This window comes from Bemisia tabaci, chromosome 2 (genome assembly GCF_918797505.1).
Source record: "Bemisia tabaci chromosome 2, PGI_BMITA_v3".
In the NCBI taxonomy this organism is placed as follows: Eukaryota; Metazoa; Arthropoda; class Insecta; order Hemiptera; family Aleyrodidae; genus Bemisia; species Bemisia tabaci.
In genome coordinates this window covers 65620528-65640695 of record NC_092794.1, presented here as the reverse complement: position 1 = coordinate 65640695, position 20168 = coordinate 65620528, and the positions used below count along the sequence as shown (strand labels likewise).

At 36.4% G+C, this 20168-nt stretch overlaps 2 protein-coding genes across 3 annotated transcripts; one reads left to right on the top strand and one right to left on the bottom strand.

Moving 5' to 3' along the window:
• Nucleotides 1–82: 82 nt before the first annotated feature.
• On the bottom strand, nt 83–7797 carry LOC140223858 (uncharacterized). Its single transcript, XM_072296096.1, has 4 exons — nt 6878–7797; nt 5226–5585; nt 3866–4181; nt 83–2844 (listed from the first exon to the last, which is right to left on the bottom strand). Exons 1-4 carry the CDS (start codon nt 6879–6881, stop codon nt 2115–2117), a joined length of 1410 nt encoding a protein of 469 aa, XP_072152197.1. The 5' UTR covers nt 6882–7797; the 3' UTR covers nt 83–2114.
• A 158-nt stretch (nt 7798–7955) lies between these two features.
• Nucleotides 7956–17830, top strand: LOC109039781 (U3 small nucleolar RNA-associated protein 6 homolog). Of its 2 annotated transcripts, none has more exons than XM_019055438.2 (7): nt 7956–8104; nt 8960–9079; nt 9866–9992; nt 10777–10917; nt 12969–13916; nt 15215–15482; nt 16231–17830. In XM_019055438.2, the coding sequence occupies exons 2-7, from the start codon at nt 8988–8990 to the stop codon at nt 16392–16394; spliced, it is 1740 nt and encodes a 579-aa protein (XP_018910983.2). In that variant the 5' UTR covers nt 7956–8104; nt 8960–8987; the 3' UTR covers nt 16395–17830. The 2 variants fall into 2 exon arrangements, with proteins under 2 accessions (XP_018910983.2, XP_072152194.1); XM_072296093.1 differs by having other exon boundaries at nt 7962–8100; nt 8959–9079.
• Nucleotides 17831–20168: the final 2338 nt, after the last annotated feature.

The window sequence follows — 20168 nt, the reverse complement described above, 5'->3', positions numbered from 1 at the left end:
AAAACTATTAATAGAAAAAGTATTCAAAATCCATAAGAGAGCCTTAAGAACTATCTTGAAACTAAAACCTCTCAAGTCCTGTAGAACTCACTTCAAGAGGAGTTGCCTACTAACAAAGCCCTCCCTAATTATCAACTGTTCAATCATGAATTTTGTGAATACTAAGCTAAATGTTGACAACTTAAATACTAACCACCCATTTCTCACCAGAAATGCAGCTTCAACTGCCCACATGAAGGTTAGCCCATGTCCTCAGAGAAGGCCTACCTTTCACGTTAAACTGCCAGTAACTTTGAAGAGTATGATCAACCAAATAAACTTTAAAAATAAATTAACAAAGCTTCTAATTGATGGTGAATATTATGAAGTAGGCGAGTACAGGAATGAATGATTGAGTAGTAGAAGAAGTAAATGTTCAATCTTTGGCGAATTTGTTACTAGCCTCCATGTGCAACCAAAACAAATCAAAGTTATTATTATGATTATTATACTTTATTTCTAGTGAGCCCTAGTGTTAAAATGAAACAGTAACTGAATCGGCGTATGCGAAAACGTCCGATGTCCAATACAGTGTTTCAGAATTTGAGTCGATGTTTTTGTCGTAACTTAAAGATACAAGATGGCTTAAGACGTAAGGAATGTAGAACAATTCTATATAAATATAATCCCCCAGGTATAATTAAACGTTTACAAAAGAGATCGATCTTATTCATCAGTGTTGTGAGGCAAGAGAAATCACTGCAATAATTATGAAAATCTGTGTTGGACAACGGACGTTTTTACATGAGTCGATTCAATTAAAGGGTGACAGGAAAATCGACACTGTAGGAAACCTAATACATAATAATACAAAAATTTAAGAAGGAGTTGCGATTGATTCTATCTAATCTGAGGTGGTTCGGAGTGGGCAGAATGAACGAGACGTAAAAACCTAAGACAAGACACAGTAGGATGTTTTTTTAAAAATTTCACTTACTTAATCAGCTGAAAACAATGATGTTAAATAAGGGACTAATTAGAAATAAAACATATAAAAGAAAGTCTTGGGAACTGGAGGACTCATTTGTAATGTTAAAGTTTCTGTTAACATCGCATTAATGCAAAAACCTAGAGCAGAAATTGAGTCTTGTTAAGACATTTCGTTTTTAAACATCAAAGCACTGTCTGAATGAAATTGTTAAGGTGTTTCGTCAAGCTCAAAAGGAGTGGTCGAACTGGCATGCGATATATCGCATCTTTTAGGTCAAAACTCTCGGCAGATTTTGAATTTTCAGCAAAAAAAAGGACAATAGCCCCTGCGCATGAGCCGAAAGAATCATTCTAAACCCAAAAATCGGCAAAATTCAGAGAATTGAAAGCAGAATAGTGTTTGGAAAAAAACCTCGCATTCAATACAGAAATCGATAGCTGAATCGAATGCGAGGTTTTTTTCCAAACACTGTCCTGCTTTCATTTTTCTTAATTTTGCCGATTTTTGGGTTTAGAATGATTCTTTAGGCTCATGCGCACGGGCTATCGTCCTTTTTTTTGCTGAAAATTCAAAATCTGCCGAGATTTTGTACCTAAAAGATGCGATATATCGCATGCAAGTTTGACCACGTCACTTGAGCTTGATGTATCACCTTAAAGGAGGTCCAAAAACTACACGAATACATACACACGATGTATACACACATACAACTACACGATAATATGTAAATACTGGGACAGCCTTCATTCAGAGGCACGGCAAATATTAGAACAACACTAACATGGTAGCGGATTATGCTGAATGGAGAATTTGCACACAAAAATAGTACTGCTTCATCTGAGAGTACCCAATGAGCTGAGCTCACAGTATTTTTCAAAATTTTTTTCTGACATGGGAAATTGGAGAAAAATATATTTAAAAGTGAGAAAATGTGCCGCCTTGTGACGTAATCTGGCAGCATTTCCCATTTAGACACATGTATTTTCCCAGAATAGGTTATTTTGTCATATTTTCTCCAATAATTGTTAAATTTAGAAACCAAGGATATCCTCGTTCTCAGTTTTCCTAGCAGTATTATTTTAAAGATGAAATTCACAAAATTTAAAACACCTGCAAAGTCTCCATTTCTCACAATAATGTAAAATCAATTAAAACTTTGCACAAGGGAAAGGAAACCGTTGAGACCATCACTGCCATCATCTAGCAGAGGATTGGGAACAATGGTTTGAGCTAATTGTTGGAAATTGACATCATTAGCAATATCATCATCATCATCATCGTCATCATCAGATTGTTCAGAGCCGTTCGGTAAATCAATATCCTCATCCTCCCTGTCAACTAAAGATACCACTGCCCGATTACCTGTTAAATACAGAGCATTCGGGGTCATGTTATTTTCAGTTGATAGAGGGTGATGATTCCATTGTTGGAGAAACTGGTCCAAACTTCTCTGGATGCGAGGTTTGAAGATGTACGCTAGGGCTAGCATATGTACTTCATTACCAACATTTAAAATTCCTTGCAAACACAGGTTGGAAAAAAAATTCTTGAATCGAAGGGAGACTTTATTGACCTCACCCCAGAATCGCTCAATGCGTTGATTATGCACCGAACGCCCTGTGATGAAGCAATGGGAATCTACTCCTCTACTCTGTAACATGAAAGTAGCAACTTTCACGTTTTCTAAGCCTTTATCACTCCGCACAACTTTGGGAAAACCATAACCTTGGACAGCTTCCTTAAAGAACTGAAGGACCGTGGTAGACTTTTTATTTGTGGCACACTTGATATAGATTGCCTTCCGACTGTAGGCATCAACGCAGCCATGTATATAAAAGCTATACATGTTGAGTTTTTCATTTCCATCCATACTCCTGAAAAAGAAGAAGGAGAAAAAAAAATGTAAGAGGGCGGAACTAAAAGGATTTAAGATTCTCAAAGAAGTACTATCTACCAAGAAATTCTTATAAGAACCATTCAAGAACAAGAAACTGAAAAAGAATGTATCAAAATAGAGGATCAAGTACTGATTATATCATTCAGGTATTTGAATTTGTATAAAGTCCTCCAAATGAAAAAAAGAAACACTAAGAAGTGGCCTGAACTGTACGTAACAAGGTGGAGAAGCCAGCACCGGCACCAGCCAAACCAGCATCATTTCTCCACCTTGTCCTCCACATGTTAGATTCAATCTAGTCTTATTTTTCATTCAGGATATAAAAGTAGAGACTAAACTTGTCACCGTTTAAATCTATAGTCAAAAATCTTCAAAGCAGTCACCTTTTTGTATGACAGTGACATTCCAATGGAAAATCGTGAAGTACCTAATCAAGTTAAACATTGGAGACTTGAACCAGTCAGTAAGTAGTGGGAATTCAATGCACAACTACAAAACCTGTAAACCCATTTTTGGGGAGGAAAAAATTCTCATTTTTCAATAAATTCGAGCTCTTCATCTTAAAGCAATTGCAGACAATATTACCAACGACATTTTTGGAAAATTTTAGTGATTTTCCTTCTCTTCATAAGGTATATTCTGTGAAAACTCCAAGCCATGATGTTGCTTGGGAGCTTGGGTATCCTTTTAAAAAATAAAGGAGGTGCCCAGATTTTGCAACAATGCAACCGAGATACTCATTTTTAGCCTCACAGCAGCCAATCTAAAAGATGTGTTTTCTGAAAAATTGATTCTTCAAAGATTTTTATTTGAATTGACCATGGTTATTTTTACTATTATAGAGAATATTGCTGACAGAGTTACAATAAAAGACATACTCACTGTTGTCTGGATTGTCTGTGAAAAATGTCAGTTGAAAGGAGCTTAGGAAAAACTGCAGTGGAAACAAGGCTTTTCTCCTCAAATGTACCTACTTAAGAATTAAGAGTAAACCTTACCAAAGGTGATTTGGACCTGGAACGTAAAACTTTTTCCGTTTCGTTTTTAGTCTTTGACGGAAAACGGTTCCAACAGGATCCACAGCACGGAGGGTTTCTCGAATTTTTTGGCGAGGTGCAGTCTTTCCTATGGCTGTAAGATGGCCTTTGACGTATCTTGCCCCACATTTTCGATTCTCTTCCTTTAGATCCACGACAGTCTGGAGCAACTCCTCATCATCTATTTCTTCACTACGATAAGTTTGAGTACTGTAATTCCTGTAGAAAGTTTGGCGACTAATTCCCAACACCGCACAAGTTGCCGTGATAGACAAACCTACATAAAGGAGAGACAAACAGATAACTGATTTTTGTGTTATTGAGAAATTCTAGTATCCAGTATCATAACCGGGAGGAGAAATGAGAAAGATATTTCACGTAAAGAGTGTTCATGACATTGGTAAAAAGGCTTTCTTCGATTCTGAAAGAAGAGAAAGTGATTTTTTCCCTCCATCAAAACATGTGTAATCACATTGTCTTGTGTTGACGTCATTTCAGATGTCTAAAAGGGATGTCTATTTGACACGGGCTTCGTGTACTTTTCTGAGCTTTGTGGTCTACTTTTTTTAAAAATGTGTGCAAAAAAAAGTCCCTGTCGGAGGTGTATCTCACCTTTAACTCCAAAGATTGGAGGAGTCCATTTTTTACACAAAAAAGTGTTTTTTTTGGTTTTTTTTTTAAAATGAAGTTTTATTAAAATACTTCCAACGGCATTTTTAAGTATCAGAAGTTATAAAATGAATTTCCTATTTTTTAATACGGAAGGACACTGAGACAAAGGGAGAAAAAAATTAATTATACAGCTTTGTTTTTATGGTCTACCTACTTATATGTAAGCTCACAAAAAGCTGAATCCCATCGTAAAGGGGAGTTTGCAGTAGGTTCCCAAGTTTTAGACATGGCTCAGGCCCAGGTACCTCAAATGAATAAGGTGGCAAGATGACTTCTATCTAACTCTTCATGGTCAGTTCACTTCCTGTAGGCTTTTTCTACCTGTCCGATCCTCTCGCCAAAGAGGCCAAAATATGTTCATTCTCGGTTTGCTCCATGGAAAATAAAGGAGCATTTGAAAGATATACAATAGCCCAGTTAAAAAGTTTTTTGGTCGGTGATTCTTTTGGTTTGCTCAAATTTGCTCTAATACAGTAAGCAGCACAAGTTTTAGCTGCTTAAAGATATGCAAACACAAAGGCTGTGAAACAGAGACTGAATGTTATTGCAAGTCTTCTACGGTGAAAATCATTTTTCAATAAAGAGGATTATTCATATGTAAGGAAGCAATTTTGAACTTAGGAAACAATAATGAGATAACTTAACAAACCTGATTTAGCGCAGTTATCCATAAATTCTTGGTCAACTTCCAAGGATGGCCTCCCACCCGCTGACATGTTCTTTTTCACATAACATGAAGCAGTTGCTTCTTGTACCTCTTCAGGATGATGGTAGTTTATATGGTCATTTATGAAGTTATCAACAAATGATGCAAGTCTTGAGAGCTGATGTTTCATCTCATCTGGAGCATGTTGTATTAGGTGTTGAAGCTGATCAGCTATTGTATGAAACTTGCTCATGGAATGGCTCAACAAAATATTATCTCCATTACTAGCGTGGTTATGTCCCTTTCTTAATTCTTCCAGGGCACCTTCTACAAACTCTTCTATTTCTTGAAGAACTGATTCACCTTAAATAGAAAAATACAGCAAGGTATAGGTAACTATGTAATGAACACTTTTACTGACTAGGGAACTTCTTTTGGATTCTTTGGATCTTCGTTCACCGCTTCACCGCGTGAAAGCGGATATTTTTTTAAATGAAATGGTTTGATTTTTAGTTCCTTTAATGAGCCATTGAAAATGAGGGGCGCTGAGGCCATGTTACCCGCATTCTGATAGATGATCAAAAGGTACATGCTGTAAGCAAAGTCTGTGTCTATGGAGGTGACTCTATTTGGGGCTTGAGGTGATTAGTTCCTCTGGCTTAGTCAAACTGGCATGAGTTTTATCGCCTCGATTAAGTAGAAAGTCTTGGCAGGTACTGCATCTGCATTTCTAAACGTGAAGAGAATATTTACTTAATTGATGCGATGTATTGCAAGACATTTCCAGCATAGCAGAAACTAGGATGAAACACTTCAATGCTACGACACACTACAGCCTTTTTTATCAAGTTCTCCTCATAACTCAGTACCAGTGATAGGACATTGGTCTTCCTTTAGGAATAGAGTCAATGCATTTGGTTTTTTAATTAACACACTTACGATTTACAATATAATGCACATAATGCTGTATTCAGATGCTACGTCTCCAGGTGTTGGGGTGAAAGGTGAAAGACACCATTTTAGACTGTTTTCTTGACATGGTAAAACCATGCAGAATTATCCTCCTTTAGCCTCCTATAAGGCCTTGTCTCCACGGGACGTTTTCATGGGATTTGTCCCAGGTTCGAATCGCAGGAATGAAACTTCTGGTATTTTTCCCAGTTACCGTCTCCACGGGACGGGGCTCATACAGTCCTGCGACTAGTTTGGGCGGGAAGATAAATTAGTTAAAGTTGAGTATTTAGCCGGGATTTAAATAATAATTCCACTCAATTGACAATTTGACACATTATTTTAACTAAACAAACATGAACAATGTAAGTAGTAATGAATAAAATATCGCACAATTCGTTTTCACTTCTTCTTCTTCTCTCAGTCGGTCCTAGGGGTACAAGTACCATACTTGGTACTGGGAAAAATATTGATTAACTCAATATTTTTCCCAACTTGGTAAGTGGGATTTTTCCCTGGGACAAATCTCGTGAAACGGCTCGTGGAGACAAGGCCTAGGCCTTGTAGGCTTATTTTGGAAATGATTTTGAAAGGCGGAAAATCCACTTACAGTGTGTGGAAAACCTGATTAGTGGAGCGGCCTGACTCCTAAGGGAGTTTAACTTTCAATATGACGGTCAGAAAGAAAAGTAGAGGAGACTTACTCATTTCTCCGGTAGGTAAATCCAATTCGTAAATCAAGGAAGCTCCACGAAAACAATTGTGATTTGTTTTAGTATGCTCACAGACACTAAAATGTAAACCGAACACTGCTTAAATGTTTCTCGTAGAAAAACTAATTCGTAGGAGTTCTTCTCCATGCCTACTGTAATTTACAGACACGCATAACCTCCCTACGGCCACACATCCACGGTTGTTTTTGTTTATCAATACAACGGTTTTAAAATTCACAGCAGTCAACAAAGGAACGAGGAAGAATCCAAGAAGAATTTAATTTAATGGAGAAGTGGCAACACCGCCGAATCACCGATGAGCGCTAACCTCACTTGGACAAAAGAGGAGAAATTTCCTATATATTGCACGATTTTCACTGTAAATTTTGACAAGGTTTTCATATTTATCCACACATTAATTCTTATATAATTAGAGTTTTTTACTATATTACGACAGTTCCGTATATATATTTCAATATTTCCTATATATCTTGAATATTTCATATATTGCATCATTTCTTATATATTGCAAACATTTTTATCTTTAGTTACAAACGGCCCTTCATAATTTATATTCATCCATTATACGTTTGTTTACAAATCCACTCCACGATGCACTAAAAGATCGTCACGTGACGATCTTGAATCGATTCAGAATCGTCACATGACAAATTTAAGCATATGTTATTGGCTCATTTTGAAAGTTCAGATCGGCGGGAAAGATCGGATCGTTGGATCGATCTTTTGAAAGATCGATTCTTTTGACCCGATCTTTGAATCGGATCGATTCTCCCTAGCCGATTCAGATCGATCCAGGAGAATCGATTCTCAGTCGAAGAATCGCCATCACTAGTGACGGCCCGCGAAATTCAGCGAGCTAGGACCGCGCTGAATCCACAGAATATCTATATTCACATCACAACACAACCGAACACAAACGTGACACGAACTAGATCACAAACTTGAAATTTGTCACGAACCAAACGATCTTTGGAATTAAATGATTCCGCGAACGCAGCGAACGGCTCACCCGAACACGTCGAATTTCTAACCTCAATATTTGTAATATTTTGTTTCGCACTGTGACTGATCCGCATGCATGTCAAAATAATGTCTGTTCCTATTTTTCTAATTGCAAGCTCGATACGATAGCTTGTGTAGGTGATTAAAAAGTTGAAACTGAATTCAAATCGTGGTTTCTCAGCAAAATTTCTTCTGGTTGGTATATTCGTTCTCTTCCTCAAATCATGCTCTACTTATTTCATGGTATGTTAGAACGAGCTCATCACATGTCATGAGTTTAGGCACATTTATTATAATTTGACAGAATTCACAGATCATTGGAATTTTTTTAAATTTAGATGGCTGGTTTAAGTAAACTTTCCAATATAATGAGGCACATGCCTTGTTGCTGCAAGCCCCATGCAGATGGTCAAACTGTTCATCCGGCACAATCAGACGGAAAGTCGTAAAATTTGATTCATTTACCATTGTCATGTGAGATCGTCTAATGGCAATCTGGTATCTCTGTTAGCTTCTGGTTTGCGGAGATACAGCTTTGGCTGATGTTGGGTGGAGGATTTTGTTTCAAACTCCGATCCAATGGGATTATTATTTTGAAGTTTGACTCAAGGTTGAGGGTGCCGCCAGATTCAAGTTTCCATTCGACTTTTCGTCTGAATGTTGTACTCATCTGTCTGTTTCACACAACCTAATTTTTCTTCGGACAAATGTGATTTGATCACCTGGAGTGGGCGTTACTTACTTTCTCCAAGTTAATGCCAGATTAAAGTTGTCTTTAAATTAATGAAGGTAATGAACAAGAAGATGAAGGAGATTTCCAAGCAATGAAAACATTTTCTCGAAAGTTTGGTGCTAGGTTCAGTTAAGCACACTACACACACTGCTTTACACCTAAGTATTGACCATTATATGTGGAGAATGCAGATAACTTGTTTTTTTCAAAATTTGTAAGCTATGTTTCTTTGGCTCTTAACCACTACTATGCAATTAAACAATACCATCAAGACCCTTAGACTTTTGTGGATAATTAATATTTTTTTTTCTTGGTAGAGACTTTGTAGAGAAAAAATCCGACATCATGGCGGAAGTTGCAGAGTACCGTGCGGAAAGTATGATTTCCGAACTGGAACAAATGGAAAGATTACAAATTTTTGATTCCAACAAGATTAAGTAAGTTTCCTTTTTTTAGCATTTACTAAGGCTTAATCTTCACTGTGCAAGTGTTCCAGGATTTTAGTGGAACTATTCCATGAAACTAGTGTGGAGAAAATAATTTCGAACAGGAACAAAAAAGTAGGTAGAAAAGAAAACTCAGCAATTGAAATTATTTATTGTCATTTGGAGCAGGCCTTTTTCTTTTCTTAAAATGACAAATTGCTATGTAATTCAGGGTTTAATTACCAAGCTTTTACAAAAACTCTTCTTTTTGAAAAGGTTTTTGTTGTAACCTTTTACATCAGGGAAATTGGGGACTTCAAAGTCTCTCTTTCCTATAGGTTTGGTGGCAAAACCCAAAAAACTAGTGTTACTTAATCATGGACGCAAACTTGTCACGAGAACTGCTCCAAGAAATTAAGCTTTTTTCACTCACTTGTAACCACAGTAAATGAAGAAATTGTGAATAATACCTTTTAAATAATATAATGTTTATAAACTGTATGTTATATCAGCCAAAATATCATGACTTTAAAGTAACAACTCAATATTTGCAAACAACACAATTTTTGCTATTATGAATCACAGTTGCGGATATTTAAGCCAATTTTTTGAGAGGAACTGTTATAGCCTGCTCCTCAAGGGTTAGGTGATCAATGCCCTCCTTCAGAAAATTGCCCAATTTTATTCGAGGAAGTTTTGTCCTCACTGCATGTCAATATCTGCAACCGTACCCTAGATATCAATAAGTATCCTGACCTTTTACATACCTTGTATAATTCATGTCTCACGTTTTTGTAGGATAATAACAAGAAAGAGGAAAGAATTTGAGTATGGACTCCAGAAGAAGACTATTAAAATGCGAGACTACTCACGCTACATACAGTATGAGATGGACTTACTGAAGCTAGTGGCTGCAAAATTGAAGGTAAGCAATTGAAATTGCATTTGAAAGCTGATACGTTTTTATGAAATCTCCCTCAAAAAACATTTCAATATTTGGAAAGGTCCTTTTAGGAGAAAATTAGTCTCAGTGGTTTTAGGTCATCCTGGGTATTCAGCTGATTAATGTTTCAATCTTTTTAGTGTATTTTCCGAAGAAAATACAGTATTGAATTTTCTACTGATGTCAGACCTGGACTGCAGTGGGACCAGGCAGTATCTTCACATGCGAAGTATACAAGCAATTCAAAAATCCGTTTTTTTGTTCTAATCAAAAAGTGTGTATGTGCTTGAACTTTTTTTGACATCTCATAAACTGAAACAATACCAAAAACGTAGTTTTAAAATGAAAAGTGGTAGTTATGTCCTCTAAAATTATCAAGTTTGCAATATCAGACAATTTTTACCTCAAATCAGAATTTGAGATCTCTCTTCTTCAAGAGATATTGAGCCACAGAGGTTCCATCATTGACTTTCCTTAACTCCTAAGCTCCTTGCAAAAACTTTTAAGAGTCCGAAATGTTGAAAAATGGTATGTTCAATCAAGTATGATTTAGTGCACTATGTTCAAAAGAGTTGAGGAGGGGGGGGGGCAGAAATTGAGGTGTTTTGAATTAAGCGCCTCATTTTTCTCTAAATTCTGACATGAGTTGGGATGTTTCACTTCAACCACCCATTTCTATACATAATGGTGCTATTATTAGTTCTTTTAATTGCTTTTTCATGTCGTACAACATGTTCAAATTGATTACTACCAATTTTTGTTTCAGAGGATGAAAATAAATCCCAAGACAACTACTATTGAACGATCTATTGCCAGTCGTGTCAACAAACTTTTCACTGAGGTTATAAGGCGGTTTCCAGATCAACTAACTGGATGGTTTTCATACGTTCAATTTTGTAAACAAGTGGTAAGGGATCTTCCAGTGCTTTATACATGTGGTTTTTAAGTCCCCAAATCAATGCAGGGATGGATTTACCCAAGGAGACAGTAGGCATTCTGCAGGGTGAACAAGTTAGGTAATAAATGAATTGATACAAATCAGCTATTCATGCTGAAATATCACAGGGTCAAGCTGATATCTTAAGTCACCAATGCTACCACAAGCTCCGAGCCATGGCTAAAAACATAAAATGTTTATCTTCATTTTAGGGTTTCAAACCTTGGTAGATGTTTATTTTTTTAAATGAAAACCTAACAGAATGTAACCAGACAAATAGCAAACAGACAACAAACAGCTAGTCCAAACCCTAAGCCCTCGACACCCAGTGTTGCAGCCGAAACTATTTCCCTAGGAATGATTCCAGCTTCCAGTGTTATTCGTGCAGGTATACTAATGTGAGGTTTAGGTTTAGCACAGTTGGCTTGGACTCAGTCCCATCTGTCTCTTTTCCTAATTCATTCTCTAAAACAGATACTTATCTTTTCTAAGTTGAGCCAACCCTACATATGATTGTCTAAATCCCTAGTCGACTGCCCAGACAAAACGATCTTACTGGCCCGTGAGTGTACTAAATAGATGGTAGACATAGGGGGCTGAAACAGCTATAATCCTGCAGGAGTTCTCTATTTTTTCCCTCCCAATTGTAAAAAAAAAGGCCTGGTGCAATTTTCTATAGAAGTTGTTAAATTACTGAAAAAAACTTAGAGAAGAACTGTCGGTTAGTTTTTATTTAAAGGTATGCGAAGCATGAGCATAGATTGACTATGTTACCATTGGGGGAATGTATTTTTGGACTTTAGCCATCGATAAAGGTTCTTTAAAAGTAAACTGTGCAGAGAGACTCGCTAATAAGGGTAGTGAAGCAATCTATCAACCTCCCAGAGTTAGGTCACTTCCTTGCAAAGCCGTCACAGTAGGCCTGTTGCAAACTTTTGCTAGAGCAAATATAAGAGTTGTTTCTTAAAGAAAGTGTCTCAAAAATCACGATGAGATCCTCGACAAAGTCTGAAATGCACTCATAACTTCATAATCTGTGTAGGAAATTTGCGTTTTATCGAGCTTCCCGCTTCAAAAAGGATACTATGTCACAGGTGAACATTTCGTTAGAGGAGCTCGTTAGGGCAGGACCTTGTGCTCCCCTTGACCTACGCGCAGAGGCATCGGCCACGATAAATATTGCGAAACATGTTATTGAGCAGGGGTTGGATGGAACGACTCCTCTAACGAAATGTTCACCTGTGACATAGTATCGTTTTTAAAGCGGGAAGCTAAAAAAAATGCACATTTCTTACGAAGATTGTGAAGTTATCAGTGCATTTCAGACTTTGCCGATGCACTCATCGTGATTTTTGAGACATTTTCTACAAGAAACAACTTTTATTTTTGCACTAGCAAAAGTTCGCAACAGGCCCATTGTTATCAGGCATTCATTGCGTAGCTCATCAGAAGGTTAGGATCAGTCTGCCAACATAAGAATTCCTTGAGTTGTTTGTAGACCTCAAAACTCCTGATACTCTGTGCATTGAGAGATGTTGATTTCCCTCTGTACCATCCCCCCCGGTAGTGTCAACCACTTGTTGTTCTCAGAATTCATTCGATCTCAGAAATAAAACTCATCGCAATTTGAACAAAAAGTATTAGGTTTTATTTCTCGGTCAAAGTGATCTCCCCCAAAATTGGGAAGGTCCCAAAAATAGTTTCCTTTAACTTGTAGGGTTTCCCAAAATATTAAGTTTCTGTCCTATCTTTCAAAAGTTACAGAGGTAATGTGGGACTCATGTATCATCCTGTATGTGCTACAGCAGGTGTAGTGTCAACTTGTAGTTTCTTGTTTCTGATAAAATCCAAAAAAATTTGGCCTCCAATTCTTTCATTTCTCTGTGAGGCACTTTGCCCTAGTGTTTTGGAGAATTTTTATTTAATGTGTCGTTATTTTTTTTTGTCTGCGCATCAAATTATTTGAATGACTCAACCAGACCCAAGAATGTTATTCCAACATTTGTTTTTCTTGGTTTCAGGGCTTTTATAGTTGTGCCAGCCGTGTTCTAGAACAGATGTTGGAGGTTCACCATGATAAACCTCAGATTTTCAGAGTTGCAGCAAAATGCGAATTCGAAGATTTCAATTCCATTAATAAAGCTAGGAAAATTTTAACAAATGGTTTGCATCTACACAAAGATGACAAGTTACTATACAAAGAAGCATTTTCATTAGAGGTTAAGTATGCAGCTCAAAAACGCGAAGAAGCTGCCAAAGTCAATGCCTCGGCAGACTCGGATCCAATATTGAAAGGAGGCCTTGTCAGAGTAATGTATGATTCTGCAGTTAAAAACATAAATGACATCGACTTTATGATTGACTTGCTCAATATAAGCCGTAAACATGATTTTCTAGCAGAAATAAAAAATAGCATTGTAAATGACATGATGGTCCGGTTCCCTACTGATGAACTAACATGGCATACAATTGCCAAGTTAGAATTAAATGAGCGGAATATTGATGGAACACAATCAGTGCGAGAGAGAATAGAACGGTGTATAAATTCTTACATAGAAACCCTGAAGAGACTTCCTACGGATCGTATGTGGGCCTTCTACCTAGACACGGTCATCGAGCTAAACAAAGACTCCAGTTCAATACCTAACTTCAAAAGAAAAAAACTGCGGGAAGCTTTCCGTAGTGGATGTGAATTGAATAAATTGACTGAAAATCATTACCTTTATTGGATAGAGGTTCTACAAAATGAAAGTAAATGCAGTGAAATCGGCACAATCCTAGAAAATGCAACTAAGTGGATACCAACTTCTGTACCTCTATGGACTGAACGTCTCCGGTATCATTTCTCCGAGGGTCAGGAGGAAATAGCAGTCGAAGTTTTCAAGAAAGGCGTTCAAATTTTAGGAGAACAATCTTTACCTCTTTTAAAAATTGCAATCCAATACTGGCAACTATCTGATAAAGACAAAGTAAGTTCTTCATGGTTTTCTTTTGCCTGTTCTTTTTTTCTGTTTGTTTCATTTTACTTTTTAAAAAGTGAGGGAAATTTTCTAGAGAGGGGAGGCAGATTCTGTTGGAAAATTGAGCGGACAAGGCTTATAACTTTTTGATCATGATAAATGTAGGTAGTGATTTTTTTCAAAATCGAAATATTTCCATGAGGAAATTCTGTAGTCCACTCTCATGACTAGCCATAGAAGGCTTTTTTCTCCCAAAAACAGGCAAGAAAACAAAATGTTTAGTCTCTTTAGTCCAAACTCAGCCATCTCTGTCTGAAATACTGACCCCTAAAGTTTGGATTGACTATATTGATGCAGAAGGCAGGAGCAAAGATGTTTTCAGGGGTGATAGAGGATAGAACCCTAGGAAATCGAATTGGACAGCCCCAGAACTTCCCCATTGAGGAAATCCCCAATTGAAAATCGAGTTTTTGTTGGTTTGATATTGCCTACAGATGCATCTTGCTGGGAAGTGGCATGTAGAAAAACCAATTTTCATAAAAAACATTTAATAGGTCCAGTCATTCTCGAAAATACTCAAGTGCCCAAGCGCTAGGTATATATACTTGCTTATCTTGATTTGATTCAGTTTGAATCGCTCATTCATTATCTTGGATTTTTGAGAATAAAGGGTTGAAGATTTGTTCCTTCCAGCCAAATGTATCTTGGTTTTTTTTAAATTTTAAGTTTCTGCCTTTAAAAGCAACATCAGTAATATGATGAGCAGTCAGTAAGTTATTATTGCATTCCACGTAGAGAAAGTGTAAATGAAAGTTTTCATGCTAATTTTGGCTTGAAACACAAAATAATTGACTTGAAATAGAGAAAATATGTTGAAATAAGCCAGTTTATTCTCAAATAGACTCATGCGTTAGCTCGCTTTTTCCTTCTTTTTCCGTTCAAATTATAAGAAAATTTCTGAAACAACCTCAATCTGATTTTTAATTGAAATCTCCTCACATATTCATTTTTTTGACCTCCAAGATTTAGAATGTGTCGATTGTCGAAAAAAAACAGTTTTTCCTCAAATTCTAGAGCTCAATTCTTTTTGAAAATGACCGACTCGAATGTATCCCTTTATTTTCTTAAACTGTTTTCACTGATACCGATCCTTCAGTTTTAACCGAGAGTATTTTTAGAGAAAGACTGATCTGATTCTTCAATAGAAAAAATTGTTTCGGGTCTTTGAACACTTTCAAGGATGAGACTCTGTTAAGTGGTGACCACTACTTCTTTCTTTAAGTCTGATCTCTAACCCAATTTTTTAGGTCAAAGAAATATTTGAAGGAGGGGTTCATTCAAGCCATGAGTGTATTTCCTCACAGCTGAAACCTATGTACCTAGAGTGGCTAGCTCTCACAAATGGCATGAGTGCAGCTCGCAAGATGTATGATTCCTTATACTCAATTCCTCCTTTCTGTGCTCAACTCCATGTGAAAATGGCTGAAATTGAAATTATGCGACCTAGTCTTGCCCTGAAAAGAATTCGTAATGTCTACGAGGCAGCATGCCGGCAGTTTGGGACAACTAGCACAGGTAATTGCTTAGTTTAGTTGCCAGTACTCTATACAATGCAAAAAAAAATCTTGAGCTAATGTAAAGGACTCCTAAAGGGGACCCAAGTCGAAAATTTCTTGAGAAGAAAGCTAGCAAGAAGAGGATAGATATGTTTAAATGCATGCTAAATAGCCCAAAAAAGAGATGAGACACAATAGCCTGAATGCTATTTTTTTTAGCTTCTGTTCCAGTTGAGAATGGGCACGTAATTAGCCCGAAACGTCCTGGTTTGTTTTATTTCTCCCTAGCCTTGTATCTAGGCTCATAGATTTTCACTCTGAGAAATAGAGAAAGTACTCATTTATTATTATTAAAATGTCTCCCAAGTTGATTACTTTTTAGTCCCTTAAAGGGTAATCTTTGATGTGGTGCAACTGAAAGTTTGAATTAATTTTAATCGTATACATACAGTATATTACAGAGATTGGAATTCCATGAAGTTTGCAAATGAGTGGTATCTCATGCAGTCAGCCAAAATGTTCTCGATTTTGGCATGTCCTCGGCTTTAAATCATCAGCGTGTTTCACAAACCTGTCAGTTTGCCGTTTTTTTAACTGGTGACTTTCATTTTGCTTGCTAGTGGTTAGTTAAATAAGATGTGATGTCTCATGACAACTCCTCAGTTTCATGTAATTGAAGCTTCTGGAATTATAAAAAATGTCTTACAGCCTCGTCACTTAAACATTCTCTCCTTTTTATCGGTCATTTGTGTTTTCTTTGCTTGCAGACTTCTGGTTGGAATATATTAAACTTGAGATGATGCATGGTGATCCGTCAGCCATCACGAGCATCTACCAGCGCGCAGTGTCATCCTTAAAACCTGCTTTTGTCGACACCTTTGAACGAGATTTCAACTTATTGAAAACAAATACTGTCTTGTCATCAAGCTGAGATCATAATCAAAACGTCCCTCAGTTTGTTTCAAAATAAGTCTGTGAAAGCTTAGAACGAAGGCCCTTTACTGAAATTATTGTTCTATAATCTGCAGACCAATCCTTGTCCGGACAAAGGAGTTTGCCATACTTAAAAAAACAACTGTGCATCATTGCTATTAATTAGCTTTATTTTACCAAGCTTCCTACAATCCATATTGGAAAACTATTGTTTTAGTCAAAATAACTCTTTTAGCAATTGCAATAACAGACAAAAGGGTTATTAAGTGAAATTATGAATAATTTCAAATTATTATATTATTATCATTGAATTTCTTTTTTCAGTTAGCTCTCTCATAATATAATATCCTTTGGTAAATCAAGTTAAGATAAAGCGGATCTGGCAATACTAGTTCTGCCAAGACAAAACCTATTTTAATTGAATTGCACCGACAAAACTGTAGCTATTTCTTTTTTTCTTATTTTGGTCATGAGGATTGCAAAGCAATTGATGGAACAGTGAAGAAATAATTTTCTAGCAAACACAGACGTCTCAAGGTTAGCAAAGCAGGGGTGCAGAAAGCTGTCAATTGCAACTCGTTTGGTAACCAAAAGAGCCCAACTTAATTTCAGTCGATAGAATTTGAGCTGTCCTTCCAACTGCAACCACTATCAGCTCGTTAGCTGCATTTGTCTCCAAGTAATGGTGCTAGTCTTTGTGATTTTGGACGACCTTTTTGTGTCAAAACACTTGGTTAACTCATAATTTTGGACATTTTTTGGATCATTTTCCACTCCCAACTCCTAATTGCATTTGAGAACATTTTTATCAGTTTATTTAAACACAAATTTTCTCATCTCCCATCTCTTGGTGCATCATAGAATAGTGTCTGTATCTGGAAATTGAAATTGAAATTAAAATATTGTGATCAAGTCCACTTTTCACCCAACATATTCAGCTTCAGTCCACGCCAAATAAGTTATGCACTTTTAGACTGCAACAGAAAATCTGTCTTTTTGATTCTTGCATATACTTTCGATGCTAAACTGATGCCACAAGATCTTCTGTCGCAGTCCAAGAATTCCAAATCTTATTTAGCATGAACTTTTAGAATGAACTGTGTTTGAGAGGTGAAATTTACTTGAAGACCTGTGAGACAAGGTTGTGGGTGGCACACTACTCTCAGTTTCAGGAGAGTCCTCCTCAAAAGAACACAAGTAATGGCAATATTTTTGTAAGTAAGTAATAACACCGCATCATCAATTGAAATTAATGTTGTTTTACTTGTGTAAGATTGTATACATAGATTTACACTCATATTTACATAAAATACATGTACATTATGGTCAAAAACTTGCATTTAAATGTTCTAACACCAAACATGGTAGGCCCAGTTCAATGATATCTACATACTTTGTTACAATTAACAAGATTAAATGTTTCTCATTTTTTTACATTGTATTTTCTCTTTCTGATCTTTGAAAATTACAAAAAGAGGAAGTCAAACCCTATCAGTGTATGGAATTAGTATAAAAAAAAGCAAATTTTTTTTTTGGTCAAAGAATGATTGCATGCAGAATTTAGCTTAAAACCCATACATGGCATTCAATCAAAGACTTTTGAAGTATCTTCCTTATCAGCTCTAGTATCAAATGCATAATAGTAAGGGAAAAGAACAAGAAAAGAGGTACCGTTTCTGTGATTTTGTTTCAAATATTTTCTCCTGAAATCTGGTAAGCTTTGTGGCTTTAGGGTAAGCCTTTTTGTAGGAATGATACTACAATTCTATTTTCTTCACTGAACTTAATAGAACTTTCCTATGCATACTCTCTTCAGGAAATATAGGTATTGCCCTCTTCTGTGATCGCCAGGAATAGATTCATCTTTTTCATTTTTCTTCAATGTAAAACTCCAGCCTAATTATCAAAGTTACTTAGTTATGATCAAATTATGACAGTATATACTGTCAAAAGTTGTTCAGTGTCTGTCTTCCTCCAAGAGCAGATAGGGCAAGGCAATGTGGAGTTATCTGCAGGGGGTACCTTTTAAAAAAATTTTGTATACTATTATATTTCACCGTCGCCCATATCGTCAAATTTTTTGCCTCTGCTACCTCAAGTCAACAATTGATTTTTGATCAGTTATGATTGAGTGCATACAATTCCAAAAAATAAAAGTTAGTATCGTTTGATCACTTTCACTTGTAATAGAATTATGTTTTTAAGGCTGGATATTATCGATGATCAAACTAAAGCAACAAACAATCAAACAACATTTATCCAAACATTTAAGCTTTCGGTCCAATTTTAATGGAGGTATTACTATTTGAAGAACAGTGGATGATGCCATCCACTCGGACAGTATATACCTTGGTTTCTTCTAATATTTTTCATTAGTTGCGATGAATAAAATTGACATTGGTTTCACCACTTGCATCATTGATGAAAACCTAATGGAGGAAATCAAGGCATGCACTAACTTTTAAAAGATGCTATCTTTTCGTTCTTCAAATGAAATTATTATTGTTGATATTTGACACCAAAACTTTATGTTCAAACATATTATTCGATGAGTTGTTGACTTGAGTTGAGATTCGACTAGTAAAACACAATTATGTCTTTCATGCTATTGACTCCTTTTGGGAGAAAGTAAAATACGTTTCTTCCATGTAGCTTTCTCGTTTTACAACACTTTTTATTGGATGGCATAAGCTCTACTAACTGAAGCAATTCCCCTCCCAAACATCGCAGCCGTTTTTCATAAATTTCATGAACCTACAGCAGAAAATCATTAACATCTGGAATCCTATTTAATGTCGAGGAAACCGTGCATATCACTCATAGCCAGATCTAATGAAGAAGGCGAATACGGAGAAATGCCTGCATAAAAAGTTAACAATCAGTCATGGGTGGAACTCATTGAGTGTATAAGGGTGAAATTATAATAGTTAGATGTCAGGGATGCATTGATTGGGTTATTAGGCGTTCCAAACCTCATACAGGCAGAGATGGGTGTACCACAAGCTGAATATCTCTGTACAATGTGGGCTTGGGAAAACCGAATTATTCACATTCTCGATATTTTTTGGAGGAGCTTTGTATTTACATGCGAAAGTATTTGGTAGGCAGTTGTCTCCTAATGCTAGACACGAAATGTAAAAATTGCAAGTTACATTAAAAGTAATAGGGCCACTGGGTAGTTTTCTCGCATTGGCTTGAAACGAAAAATATGTGGATAAGACCTTTGTGCTCTAGGCTACTATTTAAATTCTGGATTTAATTATTTCCATTCGAAGCGGAAAAAATCATGTTCTTTGAATATAGTACATCATTACAAAAGAAAATACAACAGAATATCATCAGGTTAGTTTCGAACAGATTTCTTTTGGGCTAAAAAGGGAATTAAAGGACACCGAGCTGTGAAAGCTAATGTGATGTGAGGAAGGATACCTCTTTTGACACAATCTTCTTTTCAGTTAGAATAATGGAAAGAGTAGAAACTTCTTATTATAAGAGTATTTTTCCCAATCCATGCTTTGAGATATCCAACCGATCAGTGATGTAGTATGAATCACGTAGATACAGTAAAAATTAATTAAGTATACTGTCACTAAGTAAAGGATTCTGCGGGGTATTCCAAGAAGAAATGGGTGCTGTTAGTTTAGAATAAACAATTGAAGTATGACTTAAGTTCCCAGCATGATTTTGAGCCAAAACTTAGGAAATAAGCACTGCCCAGTAACTCTCAAAATGTGATCTGCCAAGGGGGCTGAGCATCCAAAAGGAGAAAACT